The 17,157-nt window shown below is 53.0% G+C and overlaps 1 protein-coding gene across 2 annotated transcripts in view; it reads left to right on the plus strand.

Annotated features, from left to right (window-relative positions):
• The window catches only part of DHX37 (DEAH-box helicase 37), a 35,801-nt gene that overhangs the window by 8,709 nt on the left and 9,935 nt on the right, over window positions 1–17,157 (plus strand). For both annotated transcript variants that reach the window (XM_078612712.1, XM_078612710.1), the window contains exons 7-21: window positions 340–429; window positions 934–1,030; window positions 2,227–2,340; window positions 2,924–3,025; window positions 4,885–5,107; window positions 6,208–6,266; window positions 7,571–7,715; window positions 8,655–8,731; window positions 9,161–9,393; window positions 11,633–11,744; window positions 12,307–12,431; window positions 13,979–14,152; window positions 15,017–15,123; window positions 15,583–15,699; window positions 16,338–16,519. In XM_078612712.1, the coding sequence (XP_078468838.1) occupies window positions 340–429; window positions 934–1,030; window positions 2,227–2,340; window positions 2,924–3,025; window positions 4,885–5,107; window positions 6,208–6,266; window positions 7,571–7,715; window positions 8,655–8,731; window positions 9,161–9,393; window positions 11,633–11,744; window positions 12,307–12,431; window positions 13,979–14,152; window positions 15,017–15,123; window positions 15,583–15,699; window positions 16,338–16,519 (1,957 nt within the window). The remainder of the gene's footprint in view (window positions 1–339; window positions 430–933; window positions 1,031–2,226; window positions 2,341–2,923; window positions 3,026–4,884; window positions 5,108–6,207; window positions 6,267–7,570; window positions 7,716–8,654; window positions 8,732–9,160; window positions 9,394–11,632; window positions 11,745–12,306; window positions 12,432–13,978; window positions 14,153–15,016; window positions 15,124–15,582; window positions 15,700–16,337; window positions 16,520–17,157) is intronic.

The following is a 17,157-nucleotide window of genomic DNA, read 5'->3' on the forward strand; positions in this document are numbered from 1 at the left end:
GGCTTTAAACCGAGGGTCTTAGCGGTACCGGCTCTGCACTTTGACCCCTGAGCCTCCGCCTCGCCGGGCAGCTGCGGCAGAGGTCGCAACCGGGTACCCGATATCCGTACTCTACCCGATACCCGGCTACCCGTACCCGGCCAGGTACGGGTACCCATTTGCGACCCTGGTGCGGCCGGGTACGGGTAAGGAATCAAAACCCGTTTGCGACCTCTGAGCTGCGGACGCTCGTGACTCTGGACTTCTGTAAAAAAAAAAAAATAAAGAGCTTCCTAGCTCATCGGATTCCTCCAGTTGAATGAAAGTGTCTTATTGTCTGTGTGTGCGCGCCGCTGGCAGGACGGGGCTGATCGGTGTGACGGAGCCTCGCCGTGTCGCCGCTGTGTCGCTGTCTCACCGCGTTGCTCACGAGATGAATCTGCCAAGCAGGTGAGACGTTGACTCCGCCGCCGACGAATATCCGTCTCTCACTTGCGTCTGCGAGACGCACAACGACGCACACGTTCGTCGGCTTGAGAAGTAAGAGTTTGTACTCTAAAGCCAAAAACTAAACTAGTTTTTATATTAGCAGGTAAGGCCCACTGAGCTGTATTGCTGGGGCCACAAATGATTGCTTGTGTGGAAATGTATAGCAGCCAAATGCTCTAAAGGCATGTTTCTAAATGTGGAGGGAAAAACCGGAGGACCCAGAGAAAAATCCACGCCACCAAGGGAGAGAACACGCAAATTCCACATGTACAGGTGTTGGGGTCAGGATTGAACCCACGACCTCCTGCATACCAGGCGAGGTAGTTTTCTCTCCACCGTGGCTCGCCGTGAAGACGGAGTTTTGTACGTTACGACAGCACCCTCAGACGTAGGAATATTCTCTGGAGGCAGTTTCCCGATCGCTCGTGAAACTAAAGTGAGGGATTTTTGTTTTTGTCCGTGCAGGATTGTGTCTTACCAAGTGCGCTACGATGGGAACGTGACGCCCGAAACCAAAATTAAATTCATGACAGACGGTGTCTTACTACGGGAAGTACAGAAGGTACGTCTGGGTGTACGCGTATCTATAAATACATGTGTGTGTGTGTGACTGAAATACCTTCCAACCCATACTGAAAGCGACAATGCCTTAGCTCTGTGTGTTTGCGTGCCTCGCGATGACATCGTTACGCGTGACGTCATCTCCCGACTTCCCGTGTACCGTATGACGTCATCTCACGTGGTCGTCTTCCCCTGGCACCTGCCTGTGCTTCTCCCCCATCACCGTCCTTCACAGCCGGTCACCGTTCATCCCGCTTACCGACCCGGATGATCGCAGCTTTCTGTGCTTGACCTGACTCGCTAGCCTAGGTCCTGTTTCTGTGCCTCTTCTTTCTCGGAATTTCTTCCGCTTTTCCTCGCTCTTCATAAAACAGCTTTACAAATTGGGATTTTTACCAGAAGGCTTTCATTTCAAAAGCAGCGATTCTCCTCCTTCATTAAGAATCCCAGCTCACACCCAGCCCGCTGATCGTGTCAGCGTTGTAATGCGCCGCACGTTTTTTTCTGTTGCGTGTAGTCGCTTTAAGATGTTTTCTTGTTCATGTTTTTGTTTTGTTGCGGTTGCACCCGAGTCAAGAGCCGCATGGCTCACAGGGCTACACCTAACAAATGAAACTGAAACGTTACAAATGTGACGAGGTTCGAGCTGTTGCAGCGTGCCGCCCTACAAACCCAGCGACCCGAATTCGGTGACGATTAACTGTACCGGTCCCAGGCATCCCCTAGGTTGATTCGGCCCCAAATGAGTTACCTGGTGGCGGTGTGTAAAAATATCACCACTGGGGAGACAAAGGCGGTCGGCCGTCGTGTTGGCTCCCCAGCTTCTGCGTGCCGTGCCGGTCTCCATAGGTGCTACTCGCGATCACCACTTGTCCCAAAAGTCTGCTATGGCTGGGACGTGACCTCGTGGACTAGTTTATTTGTTTTGATAACTTTCTTGTTGTTTGCGCTTTTTGTTTTGATGTCATTTTTTTAAATATTTTGCTTGGTAGTCGTTGGGCTTCTTTCGCGCCATGCATAGCCAACCGCGTGTCTATGCATTTTGGTCCTCATATATAATTAATGTGCAGCGTTGTGGGATGTTGTTGGCATGACTGACGCTATATAAAATGAAAGTATTGTTGTTATTATTACGCGGTGGGGTGGGGGGGTGTTTGTCTTTGTTGTGTTTGCGTGACGCGGGCTGTGCGGGGGCAGGACTTTGTGCTGTCGCGCTACAGCGCGCTGATCATCGACGAGGCCCACGAGCGCAGCGTGCACACAGACGTGCTCATCGGGCTGCTGTCGCGCATCGTGCCCCTGCGCCACAAGGTGATCGCCGCGGGGGGGCGGGGGTGGGGCGGGGCGGGGGTGGGGCGGGGCGGGGGTGGGGTGGGGCGGGGGTGGGGCGGGGCGGGGGTGGGGCGGGGCGGGGGTGGGGTGGGGCGGGGCGGGGGTGGGGCGGGGCGGGGGTGGGGCGGGGCGGGGGTGGGGTGGGGCGGGGCGGGGGTGGGGCGGGGCGGGGGTGGGGCGGGGCGGGGGTGGGGTGGGGCGGGGCGGGGGTGGTGTGGGGCGGGGCGGGGGGTGGGGCGGGGGTGGGGCGGGGCGGGGCGGGGCGGGGGTGGGGCGGGGGTGGGGCGGGGGTGGGGCAGGGACGGGGGTGGGGCGGGGGATTTTTCAAGTGCTGCTGCGCTAAATGGCGCAGCAGCACGTGCGATGTCCGTGTTGTAAGTGTACACTACTGCGTGTGCTGCCGTGTATGTTGTGGCGCTGTGTTTATGCGCGTGGTGTGGTGCCACATGTGCGTGTGTGACGCCATGCGTGGTGCCATGCGCGTGGAGCCGTGCCGTGCGCGTGTGGTGCCGTGCGTGTAGTGCTGTGTGAGCAGCCAGCGTGTGCGTGGTTTGCGTTTCAGCGAGGCTCCCCTCTCAAGCTGGTCATCATGTCGGCCACTCTTCGCGTTGAGGACTTCACGGAAAACCTGCGTCTCTTCCCCTCCCCTCCACCCGTGATTAAGGTGACCCCCCCCCCCCTTCAATCCTCGCACCAACTCGAGTGCTGAGGCGGCTCTCACATTTTGCACTTACGGTATGGGCCACCTAAGTCTTCCTAACAACTTCAAATTATAGCTGACTTCTAATTACACGGGTGACGCTGCCGTGGCGTAATGCCAAGCACGTTGAACTTGCAACACAGACGCCAACGGTCCGATTCGTTCGCCCCTGCGTGGCAGGTGAAACAAAGCAAGTTTTTTGTTGTTCAAAATCCGCACCGTCTCCCTGTCGGTTTGGATGAGTAGGCCAAAGACCCTCAAAAGCTTCCTCTAATTGAGCGCCGCCAGGACCCGTGCTAAGCCAACTCAGCGCGGCTTCCAGAAGCCCCAAATCGTTGATATCGCCGCGAAAAACTGAGATGTACCACGAGCTCGCGGTCCCGGTGCTCGCCTCCTCGCAGGGCTCGAGACAGACTTGTGGAGGCCTTGCGAGGCCAGAGGAATCACGGTTCACTTCTGGCTCAGCTCGCCAAATATAGCCAGTGGGAAAATCAACCGTACCGTGATGGCCCCCCCCCCCCCCCCCCCCGGCGTTGACACGGCTCGGATACACCAGTGGAAATAAAAGTAGGGTAGGTGCGTGTCTGCAACTGGTCTCGCCCTTATGCTTGTGTAAGGGCGCTACGGTGGCTAGGAAATGTTAACTACCTCGCCTGGTATACAGGAGGTCGTGGGTTTGATCCCGACCCTGACGCCTGCTGCATATTTGGAGTGTGCATGTCTCTCCTCCCCCCGTGGACGTATAGATTTTTCTCCGGGTCCTCTGGTTTTCCCTCCACATTTAGAAACGGAGTATTTTTGGCTGCTGTAAATGTCCACGGGATAAGTCACTTTGTTGAGCTATCATTTGTGGCGATGTCGCTTCTTGAAAACGAGTTGCTTACCTCAGTGGGCCTTACTTGAGGTATCTAACTCGATCGCAAAGCAACACCGCTGAAAGTGATGATTATTAAAACAATTAAAATACAATCTCTCAGCAGTAACTGACAATTTAGACCGTGTTTTGCAAAAGCAAAACATTAAAGTAAGATTTGGTACAGTACACAAAATTAAAAAGCTTGTATCTTGTACTAAAGACGAATTACCTAAATTATCAACAGAAGGTGTATATCGGATTAATGGCTGATGTGGCAGATGCTATATTGGACAGTACCATCAACAACTGATTACTAATCAGAACAATTAACTGATTACTAATATATATTATTGGTTCTTTCGCTAAAGTCAAGTCGAAGGGAAATAATAAAATAAAAAGGTTTTTGTTTTTATACTTTTATTATTTCCCTTCTACGTGACTTTACCGAAAGAACCATGAATATGAATCCCTGCAGTCACGAAAGCTTTAGATCAAAATTTGATGACTAATCTATTATATAATTACAATAACCTACCCACCTCTCCGCCTCTGATCTCTGCACCTGATTGGGTTAATGGTGACGTCACCCTGCTGCTGCTCTATTTAAGACCGGGAGCAGGTGGAGGGCTTCACCATTCTGGAAAATTTCCCGATGATGCTGGATGTGTACTTACCAGCGAAACGTCGCAGTACTCAAAATAGTAAATGTTGTGGATTCACTCTTCGGTGGGCTAAAGTAGTGAACCATTTTGTCTTTTGTCAACGTGACACATTTTTTACTGATTGGCCATGTCGGGTTGTGGAGGGTTACGACACATTTATAAATAACGCGATCTAACCCGAAAACCTTTATCATGAATAATATTGGTCGCGAAAGCCTACTGCGTGTTAAAAAATATCTAGTTTTTAGTTTAGTTTTAGTTGAGTCCCTGGTGTCCCTGTCGATCTCCCGTCGCGCGCGACGCAGGTGGACGCTCGGCAGTTCCCGGTGACGGTGCACTTCAACAAGCGCACGCCGCCGGACGACTACGTGGGCGAGGCGTTCCGCAAGGTCAGCAAGATTCACCGCCTGCTGCCGCCAGGTGGGGTGCTCGTGTTCGTCACGGGCCAGGCGGAGGTGCAGGCGCTGTGCAGGCGCCTCCGCACGGCCTTCCCACGCCGGACCGGCGCGCAGACCGCCGCACAAGCAGGTACCGGCCATCATCTGAATTGAAAGCTCCTTCCCCCGCAGCTTCGATTAGCACGGTTGGCTACGTACGGTGCAAAAGAAGTTCAACATACGTACAGAAGTTGAACAAACGTACTACATCATCATCGTTTTTATCGATGGCTGTGGCAGTGACCTGTGAGGGTGACAGCAGCAGCAACAACGATCACAATTTTTTTCATCATCGTCATCATCATCACCCATTATCCATCATCATTTCCGCAGAGACGTCACGCAAACTGCAAGGGAGTTTACACGTTTTCTTGCTAACGACAACCGACCCATCAAGCAATACCTCAAGAATGTACCATTGCTTCCAACTCAAGTCCCGATCACCGTTTTGGGATCGTGCTGCTGCCAATCCTAGAAACTCGGCCAGATCCAGAAGAACGCTGGCGAACAGTTCGGAACGACGCAGACGTCCAGAAATAAACACCGAATTCGAGACACAAACATTGCACCTCCTGGTTCTGTTGACATTCCCTGAAGACACTGGTGGAACCATCACCCGTGTCAGAACATCAACACACCATTGCGTACATCTCCTTCATAAATCACGATTTACGTGCCATAAACAAGAACCATTGCCAAAATGTCACCTCTTCTTGGTTCTTTCGGTAAAGTCACGTAGAAGTAAAATAATAAAATAATAAAAATAAAACATAATAAAATAATTCTCACGACGTTTCGGCCACAACGCAAGCAGCCGTCCTCAGGTGAAGAACAGGTCTGTCGAGACGACAGACCAGAGTCTGAATGTTTCATTGTTTTTATTATTTTATTATTTCCATTCTACGTGACTTTACCGAAAGAACCAAGAAGATGAATCCCTGCAGTCACGAAAGCTTTAAATCGAGAAATGTCACTTGTTCTTTTTCTTGTAAGGCCACACAACACAGTGTTTTTGGCAAATGTGTTTTCTTGTTAATTGTGCTTGTGCACAACTGTCAAAGCAGCAGCAGCAGCGTCATCGAATAATTTGTAATGAATTGGTCTGTCGTGGGTTACGTATTGGACTTAATCGACTGAAGTGAGAAGGCTTTCGAGGTCTGAATGGGCGCACTCGCACATTTACCGTTACAGGGGAGGATCCAGAAGCTTCTGAGGAGGTGAACGTCAAGAAATCCAGAAGCGCCGTCAAGGTGGGTGCCAACGCGTCTGCACATCCGACTGTGATAAAACCGTTCTCGACTTTGATTCCACGAGGGAGTTTAGACAAATTAATTTTTGTGAAGTTAAGAGAACTTTTAAGGGTGGACCCGGGACCACTGTTACACCGATTGTTAAAGTTGAAGGACGTAGACCTATAAATAATAAAGTAGCATTATTGACAACTATTAAATACAATGATCGTGTTCAAAACAACAATAATAATTATAATAAACGTTAAGAGCATATTCACCACAGACCAGCTGAAGCGTACAGACCGATGATGTCACGGTGGCCATGTTTTCTCGGGTTGTCTTCCTCGCAGCCGATTGGCTGGTGCCGTGGCAGTGATGACGCCATCCCTAGCAGCCACTGCTGTGCCCCCAGATTTGCTATCTCACTAGGACTTGCACATATTTCCTTTTACATAAAAAAAATATAGTGATAGGTTTTTAACCTTTCAACTGGTACATGTTTGCAATAACCACAACACAAGCAGTGAAAATGCAAACAAAAAGAAACAACTCTGATGATGATAATGATATGCACTGTCCTTGAAGTTGATTGGTCCACACCCGAGACAGCTTTTCTTAGAGCCTAGTCTCCATTGGTGTTGGACCAGATGACGCCAAAAGGCGTACAACTCAAAAACAGAGTATTGAGAGCTCGGGGTAAGCATTTACACTGAGACCTCCTGTACTTCAAGGACAGTGCATATCATTATCATCATCAGAGTTGTTTCTTTTTGTTTGCATTCTGACTGCTTGTGTTGTGGTTATTGCAAACATGATGCCTTGTATAAAGGTGTCAGTTTTTGTACCAGTTGAAAGGGTAAAAACCTATCACTATATTTTGCCACTGGTAAAGGAGATGTCTCATAGTATAAAAAAAAAAATGTTTTGCTTTACTGCATCACAGCCTGCCGGATTTTACGAGCATTCTCTATTAAATGTCTTGCGAGGTTGATGACCTCCGTTCCATTCCCAATGGTGAACCGGGGAGGCAGGGCAGTCAGATCTTGGGCTGATGGTCGCCTCACAAGGAAGTTGGATGATTAAACTAATCATGGGATTCATCTTCTTGGTTCTTTCGGTAAAGTCACGTAGAAGGGAAGTAATAAAATAATTAGAATAAAATATAATAAAATAATAATTGTGAGAATTATTTTATTATGTTTTTTTTTTCCCTTCTACGTGACTTTACCGAAAGAACCAAGAAGATGAATCCCTGCAGTCACGAAAGCTTTAAATCGAAATTTAATCATGGTATCTGTGTGTTTCTGTGTGTGTGTGTTTAGTTGCCACGCATAGACCTGGATCAGTATTCCGTCTTGCCTATGGAAAATGAAGATCACAGCGACGGTGAAGACGAGGTGGAAGAGGGGGATGAGGAGGGAGATGACTTGGACTTGTACTCGGAGGATGATGAAATAGCTCAACAAGGTGAGAGTGACTTCGAGGTCGACTGACAATTCTCGTGTGTCAGAAGCTGCAGCAGTAGTTTGAGTAATCTTATTTAAAGCAGCGGTCCCCAACCTTTTTGGCATCTGAGACTGGTTTCGTGGAAGACAATTTTTTCACGGACCGGGGGGGGGGGGGGGGGGGGGGGTCATCATTGAGTCTTCCCCCTTTCAAAGAAGCTCTCCAGCGACGTTTGTTTTTTCACTCACCGTGGCTACTAGGGGCTAGCAGCTTGTGGGCTCACCAACACTGTGACTGAGACAAGTGCGCAGTGCGGGAAAGAGGCGCGGACGGAAGTGGTAAATAATAAAATAATGGGCGGGCCATGCGTGGACTCACCGCTCTCACCTCCTGCTGCTGTGCGGCCCGGTTCCTAACAGGCCACGGACCGGTAGCGGTCCGCGACCCGGGGGTTGGGAACCTCTGATTTGAAGGCTCATTCCGATCAAAAGGGACCAGGGTGTTGACGATGGTCACATCTTGTCACTGCAAGCTCTTTCTTTGCAGTGACAGGAGTGACTGCCGTGTGTGTAATTATTGTGATCATCACGCTTGTTTACCCGGGAAACCTCACCAACTCGCAAGACTTTGCGACAAAGTTGATCATCAGCTCGTGACCATTGCTGCGCGTCTTCCCAACTGAGTACATTTTGCGGCGTTATTTTTATAATTCGGGCCGCGGCGCCGCCACGCGATGGCCCTCTCTCTCCTTGGAATGACGCCGCGTGATCCTTACGGAGTTCGCTGTCAAGCAGACAGCGTGTCGTAGTATTTTACGCTTGGTACAGCGCCGTGGTATTTTCCGGTTCGTACGCCCGCGGCGTTAACCGGGCCGCTATTCTCGAACTGCGACGAGCGGCGAAGGCGCTGCCGCCGTACCGCGTCGCAGCGATGACTGCCGCCGTTCGTTTGTTTCTCCAGATCCGAGCCGCAGCTGCGCGGAGCCCCTCTACGTGCTGCCCCTCTACTCGCTGCTGTCGGCGGAGCAGCAGGCCAAGGTACGCGGAGCGCAGCACGAAGCAAGAAACTCGCTTTGAACGACTCCCTCCCCTGCCCCTCCCCCCACCTTCCCCCCCCTCCATAACGACAACACCGGCAAGTCAACGAAACCGCGTTTCGAAGCCGAGCATCGGACTCCTGCCCACCCCCCCCCCCCGTGAGAGGCCATGAATCTAAATAAAGTATAGAATTGAAGGCGATGATGGCGCCACTGATGTATGTTGTACATATGTTGAACTTCTTTCGCGCCATACGTCTACCAACCATACTAATCGGAGGTGCCAGGTGCTAATCGGAGAACCCTTGCTACTATCTACTGATGCACATAGTATCCAGGACGCTGGTGATGATGCTGATGCTGCTGCTGTTGTTGATGATAATGATAATGATGTTTATTCGGTTGCCCCCCCCCCCCCATCACCGCGTAGGTGTTCTGCCCTCCACCCGCCGGCTCCCGCCTCTGCGTCGTCGCCACCAACGTCGCGGAGACGTCGCTGACGCTGCCGGACGTGCGCTACGTCATCGACACGGGCCGCGTCAAGCGCCGCCACCACGACGTCGTCACGGGCGTCAGCTCCTTCCGCGTCGCCTGGGTCTCGCAGGCCTCGGCCAACCAGCGGGCCGGACGCGCGGGCCGCACGCAGGCTGGCCACTGCTACAGGTGACACACGGCGGCCCCGCCCCGCCCCGCCCGCCCCGCCCTGCGCGCGTGTTAACGCTCGTCGGTTGGTTTCCTTCGATGTAAAGCTTTCGTGACTGCAGGGATTCATCTTCTTGGTTCTTTCGGTAAAGTCACGTAGAAGGGAAGTAATAAAATAATAAAAATAAAACACAATAAAATAATTCTCACAACGCAAGCAGCCGTCCTCAGGTGAAGAACAGGTCTGTCGAGAAGGCAGCGTCTGATTTGCTGTTTGACAACTTCTTAACCCTTTGCCGTTGCGATGACGTTCGTGTACGTCATCGCGCACGTCATCGTTTTTTTTTTTCTTCCGATCCCGTACGTTTACCTCATCGGAACGGAGTCCATTCCCAACGGAATTTGGAAGTAAGAGGCCGTGCAGGAGGGCGTGTGCCACAGTTTTGGCGCCAGCCATCGTAGAGTTGCGGTCGTGTCGCTACAGTTTCTCAGCGGTGAGGACAGTGCGGTGTCTTTTAAAAACAGCGGCGCTGCGCCTCTCCAAATTAAACGCTGAACCGCTCGAGCGTTCCGAGATTCAGCGGTGGACGGGACCCGCCCTGCATCTTGCAGACGTCTCGGAGTGGGAAAGGGTTCATAATGTAGAGGACTGCAGAGCTTTGGCAAGTGTTGGCAGCGCAGGCTGCTACCTTCCGGTTTGCCCGCGGTTCCCCTGCATTGTGAGATTGTGCAATTTGCACAGACAGCGCAGCACAAAACGCCGCTCGTGCAGAGGCGCCCACGAGGGATCGGGGTGAGCGCATGTTCGCGCCGGACAATACTCGCCGACGGGATGGGCCAATTGATAGATTCAATGTCACGCTGTGACCCTGCGATTTCGGGAGCCAAGCTGGGTTGAGCATGGATCGTGTTTGGATCGGTTGCCAACGTCTATGGCGCCTTGCTGGAGGCTGCTGCTACTGCTGCTGCGTGGGTGGCTATGTTGGAGCCAGCAGAGGGCGGTACAGCAACATCCATCGTAGTATCTGTTAATCTGCGCTGCCAAAGACATGCGACCCTCCTTCAACAACCCGCCACTGACCATTGTGGTTCACCGCAATGGTCAGTGGAGAGGCGCTCATCCAACAGGCAAATTGATTAAAGTACGGGCTGTATAAGTACACGTGGACAATTTGCCTTGACCAGTGTTCTTCACTAATTTTCAGAGGGGAGGGGGGGGCACTTTTGCCATTAAGACATCGTCAGTGTGAGGGCCGCCACACATTTCAAACTATTGCTGAGTTTGACAGCAGCAGCAGCACGATGATGATGGGGGTGTGCTCACATCTGTGGATTGCCGGGGGCCGCACGTCAGGGCCGCATTAAAGGCCGCCAGTGGCCCGCGGGTCTTGCAATGAAGAGCACTGGCCTATACTCGACTGAATGTGATGTTGATGATACTTGGACAAGTCACAACTAGTCCATGGTTTGTATCGTTTAAATCAATACCGCTGGATGAGATTAATTTAGAAGGCCTAATTGCAGACGAGCCTAAATGCTCCGATGTTTTAACAATGAAACAGATGCCGCCTCTGTTAATTACTCGCACAGAAGCACAGCGAGTTCGTTACAAATTATTTTTCTACGCTTCTACGAGTTACTTCTTTAGAACAGCTTTTTGCCTCTAGTTTATTGTCCTTCCCCCACACCTCCGATTAGCACGGTTGGCTACGTACGGTGTGAAAGAAGTTGAACACACACCGAGAGGGCTTTAGTTAGGAGAGCGGTTAACTCGACGCTCCATAGTTGTGCGGTAGACGAGAACCTTCAAGCGGTGAGGCCCCACCTGCTGCGTGTTTTCACGTCGCCTTAAACACAACGAGCACCTTTCGATGTAAAGCTTTCGTGACTGCAGGGATTCATCTTCTTGGTTCTTTCGGTAAAGTCACGTAGAAGGGAAGTAATAAAATAAGAAAAATAAAATAAATAAATTTTTGACGTTTTTTTATTATTACTTTATTACTTCCCTTCTACGTGACTTTACCAAAAGAACCAAGAAGGCAACGAGCACCGTACGTCGAGGCGAAATAGATCTGCACGTGATCGGTAGAAACTCGAGTACGTACGTACGTTGAACTCGTTGCGCGCCGTACGTAGCCGAGCGTGCTAATCGGAGGTGCGAGTGCTTCTTGATTGTTGAAGCCGCACGCGCGCTGCGCGCTGCGAGCTCGGCGGCGGTTGTGAAGACGGCGCTGTGCCACTCTTTGTGCGGAACCTCCAGGCTCTACAGCTCGGCGGTCTTCTCTGACCTGGAGATGTTCTCTCCGCCCGAGATCACCACACGGCCCGTGGAAGACCTGGTGCTGCAGATGAAGGCGCTCAACATTGACCGGGTGAGACGAAGCCTCTTGCGGAGGTTTTTTTTATTTTAGAAACTTGCTCCCGTCGCTTCAGCCGCCGCGTCGGGAGATCAAACTGAACCTCTGGGGTTGCAATTCCAGTATTGCCGATCTTCACGCGACGGCAGCCACCCTCCTTCGACGTGTCGTGATGGGCCATCCATTTTAAGGCGACACACACACGCACTGTTATTGACGGCGGGTGTTTTGAGCGTCTCGTTGTGCCCGCGCACCGCTGCCCAACGCAGTGGAGGCGGCGGCGGCGGCGGCATCACCAAACGCTCTTTGTGAAAGGGAATCTCCGTCTATGGGGAAAACATTAGTTCGGGTCAAAATCAACGCACGGTGCTGTCTGCCAGGCTGCGTGGGCCAGTCGACCCCAGAACATGGGGGATCGCCACTGGCTTGAGAATCTCGGCAGGCCTCAGATTTGCGTACGCTCGTTACACACCGGTCTCATTGTCATTAACACGATTGTCGTTATTGTACACGAGCGTGAAATTGGACACGGCCCCGCCTTCTTGCGCGTGCCCCGTTGTGCGTTGTGCGCGTGCAGGTGATGAATTTCCCGTTCCCAACTCCCCCGGATCCCAGCGTGCTGCTCGCGGCCGAGGAGTCTCTCCAGCTGCTGGGAGCTCTGGAGGAGTCAACAACTCGATCTCCTAAAGATGGCGGCGGCAGGTTTGTGCGTAGGGGCAGCGGTGGTGCAGCGGTTAGCCCATCGCGCAGAGGTCTCAACCGGGTACCCGATACCCGTACCCTACCCGATACCCGGCTACCCGTACCCGGCCGGGTACGGGTACGGGTACCCGTTTGCGACCCTGGTGCGGCCGGCTATGGGTACGGGTAAGGAATCAAAACCCGTTTGCGACCTCTGCCATCGCGCTAATTAACCCCCCGGCATCCCGCGTTCCCGCTCGTGGCCTTCAACAGCAGTGACAATTTTATCTGAACCGGTCCTGCCCCCCCCCCCCCCCAGCTTAAACCCAGTACCTTGTGCAATGTCTAAACATCACCGCGGAGGAGACAAAGGCGCCCGGGCGTGGTGCCGACCACCCGCCCTGTCGTGTGCCGTGCCGGCCGTCGTAGGTGCTGCTCGCTAACAGCACTTGCCCCAACAGTCTGTTCAGACTATAGCGGGATCTTTGTCTTTGTTACTGTCAAACCATCATGAGGACGAAGATCCAGGTAGTCGGTTACTAGGAAATCCTGCCCAAACCCAAACATGAATGATGACCCCATGGTGTTGGCTGCGAAAACGTTGGTGTTACTTGAACCCATTGTACTCGTCTAAGTTAAACTATTTTTATACCTCATTATCATCATTAGACCTCCTTTGCCAGTACGAAAATATAATAATAGGGTTTTTCTCCTTTTTTTTTCTGGCAACAAAACTGAAACCTTTTGACAAGGATTCATGTCTGCATTAACCACAATACTTGCAGTCGAAATACAAACAAAAACACACACTGATAATATATGCATTGGGTCGAGGCTCAAAAGAAAGCCGTCCCTTGGTGTGGACCAATCAGTTTCAAGGACAATGCATATATTATCATAGTGTGTTTTTGTTTGCATTTCGACTGCAAGTATTGTGGTTAATGCAGACATGAATCCTTGTAAAAAAGTTTCAGTTTTGTTTGCCAGAAAAAAGGGGAAAAACCCTATTATTATATTTCTATAACTCTTTTTCAGAAGCGACCTGACCATAAATCACAGCTCAACGAAGTGGCTTATCCCATGGAAATGTAAAGCAGCCAAGTACTGTAAACCCACACGACCACGAGGACAACATGCAAACTAAACAGGCGTCAGGGTCGGCATCGAACCCACAATCTGCTGTAATAGCGGGCAAGGTAGTTCACATGTGTGTATGTTTAACTTATTTCGCACCATACGTAGCCAACCATGCTAGTCGGAGGTGCAGGAGAAGGACAACAAACGACACACAAAAATCAGCTCTCAAGGAAAGCGTTTTCAATGTAGATCATTTAAGAGTGCATAGCTCAAGCGGCTTCCTAACATCGGAAGGAAGAGCGTTCCAGACGGCCGCCGAAGCACGTCTGAAAGCGCGGCGCGATGCGGTGACCACCGAGCCAGAAGCCGCCACTGCGAGGATGACCACCGGAGTTTGCGTGGTGATGGTTGGTGCTCCCACCTCGCCGTCGCGAGCACGAAGGCCCCGCCGTGATCGTCTTCTTGTCGTCGTGGGTGCTGTTGGCGCGCAGGGGTTTCCGCGGGGTGACGCACAAGCGCATCACCCCGCTCGGCCGCGTGATGGCCACTCTGCCCGTGGCGCCGCGCTTCGCCAAGCTGCTGGCGCTGTCCCCGCAGCACGGCCTCGCCGAGTACGCCATCACGCTGGTGGCGGGGCTCACCGTCCGCGAGATGTTCGTCACGAGGTGCGCGCCCAGCAACTTGGTTGCCCCGTCTCCACGGGGGACATCCTCTCTGGAACGTGTTCCATTGTGTGCGTGTGTGTGATTGTGTGTGTGTGCGTGTGTGTGATTGTGTGTGTGATTGTGTGTGTGTGTGATTGTGTGTGTGTGTGATTGTGTGTGTGTGTGATTGTGTGTGTGTGTGATTGTGTGTGTGTGTGTGATTGTGTGTGTGAGTGTGTGTGTGTGAGTGTGTGTGTGTGTGCGATTGTGAGTGTGTGCGATTGTGTGTGCGTGTGATTGTGTGTGCGTGCGTGATTGTGTGTGTGTGATTGTGTGTGCGTGTGTGTGATTGTGTGTGTGTGGCCTGGCACAAGCGTCGTGGTGACGTCACCGCCACTTAGTGGCGAATGGCGGTTGTTGTTGTTGTGTGTGTGTGATTGTTCCTTTTTTGTCTGTGTGTGATTGTGTGTGATTGTGTGTGTGATTGTGTGCGTGTGATTGTGCGTGTGAGTTTGTGAATGTGTGATTGTGCGTGTGTTATTATGTGTGTGATTGCGTGTGAGATTGAGGGGAGCGATAGTGCAGCGGTTAGCTCGCCGTGCTATGAACCCGGCGACCCGAGTTCGATTCCCGCTCAAGGCCAACACCAGTGACGATTATCTGAACCGGTCCTGGGCCTCTCCAAGGTCGACTCAGCCTCAAATGAGTAAACCGGTGTGTAGTAAACATCGCCACTGGGGAGGCAAAGGCGGCCGGGCGTGGTGCTGGCCACCCACCCCCTCGTGTGCCGTTCCGGCCTTAATAGGTGCTCGCCAACAGCACTTGCCCCTACAGTCTGTTCATGCGATGATGGAGATCCTCGCGCGTGATTGTGCGTGCGTGTAGGGAGGCCGATGCGGAGGGCGGCGCGCGCCCCTGCTCGGCCCACACACGCCGCGTGTGGGCTGGTCACGGGCAATCCCTGCAGCTGGGGGACCTCATGGTGATGCTGAGTAAGCGCCACACACGTACACACACACACGCACGCGCGCTTGGCTACGTACGGTGCGAAAGAAGTTCAGCTTGCATGCAAACAAAGACAAAGATCTCCCGTATAGCCTGCACAGACTGTTGGGGCAAGTGCTGTTGACAAGTAGCACCTGTGAAGGCCGGCACGGCACACCAGGGGGGGCGGGTGACCAACTTCACGCTCCGCAGCCTTCGTTTCCCCAGTGGTGATGTTGACACACCGCACACGAGTATCATCAGCACTGGAACATCAGCACTGGAAAGTCAAAGGCGGCCGGGGGTGGCCCTGGCCACACCACCATCTCGTGCGCCGTGCCGGCCTTCACAGCTGCTACTCGCTAACAGCACTTGGCCCAGCAGTTTGCCTAGGCTACACGGGGGATCATCGTGTGAAACTGTGCGTGTGTGTGCGTGTGTGCGTGTGTGTGTGCGTGTGTGTGCAGGTGCGGTTGGTGCGTGCGAGTTCGCAGGCTGCACACCCGCGTTCTGTGCAGACCACGGCCTTCGCCTCAAGGCAATGCGAGAGATCAGACGCCTGAGAGGGCAGCTCACCAACTCCGGTAGGCCTTGATCAGCACGCACTCTCTTACAAGTACATGACGGTCAACGCCACCAAGATTAGAGATTAGCGCGGTGGGCTACGTACGGTGAGAAAGAAGTTCAGCATACATACACGAGTTCACGGGAGGAAGAGAGAACATTGAGGCGGTGTAGTGTGTATAATATTTCACGGACATAAGTGACTGTGATTCCGAGGTGTCGCTTGAAAGCCAGGCGAGAGATGGTGGCAGGGCCTTCAAGTGCCTCTTTCAAGCCGGTGTTGATTGAACGCTGCTGTTGCGAACGTGGCAGTGGGACGACGATGACGATGGTCGATGATGATGGCAGCCGCTTTCCAGACGGAGGGGGCTGCCACGGAGAAACAACGCCGAGCAGTGACGGTGTGGAGAGGAGGAGGAGGTTGTCAGTAGCGCCGCTGCAGTGGGATCTACCTCGAGCTGTAGTGCCGGGTGAACGGAGCGAAGGGAGATGCGGTGGGCGTCCAAAGATAGAGGCGTGCGATGTTGTGTATCCGACCGCGCCGGTGATGGTGCTTTGGCCGTTGTGTCCGTGCCGAGTGGAGGCCGCGGCGGCAGCGAGCATCCGCAGTGCCGCTGCTTCACGCGTTGTCTGTTGCCGGCCGCGCGCTCCGCTGCAGTGAACTCTGTGTGCCCGGGGACGAACGCCGTGATGGACCCTCGCATGCGGCCGCCCACCGAGGCGCAGGTGAAGACGCTGCGGCAGCTCGTGCTCGCCGCCTCCGGGGAGCGCCTGGCACGCAGGGCGCCGAGCGCGCCGCAGGCGGGCGGAGGAGACGGCAAGGGCAGACACGCATACAGGGTACCGCACCGCACTGAACACGTACAGGGTACCGCACACACTGCACGCACTGAACACGTACTGGGTACCACACACACTGCACACACTGAACACATACTGGGTACCGCACACACCGCACACACTGAACACGTACAGGGTACCACACACACTGCACACACTAAACACGTACAGGGTACCACACACACCGCACACACTGAACACGTACCGGGTACCGCACACACTGCACACACTGAACACGTACCGGGTACCACACACACTGCACACACTGAACACGTACTGGGTACCACACACACTGAACACGTACCGGGTACCACACACACTGCACACACTGAACACGTACTGGGTACCACACGCACTGAACACGTACCGGGTACCACACACACTGCACACACTGAACACGTACCGGGTACCACACACACTGCACACACTGAACACGTACAGGGTACCACACACACTGCACACACTGAACACGTACTGGGTACCACACACACCGCACACACTGAACACGTACAGGGTACCACACACACTGCACACACTGAACACGTACTGGGTACCACACGCACTGAACACGTACCGGGTACCACACACACTGCACACACTGAACACGTACCGGGTACCACACACACTGCACACACTGA

The sequence above is a fragment of the Lampetra planeri genome, chromosome 39, assembly GCF_965212315.1.
Source record: "Lampetra planeri chromosome 39, kcLamPlan1.2.h2, whole genome shotgun sequence".
NCBI classification, from domain to species: Eukaryota; Metazoa; Chordata; class Hyperoartia; order Petromyzontiformes; family Petromyzontidae; genus Lampetra; species Lampetra planeri.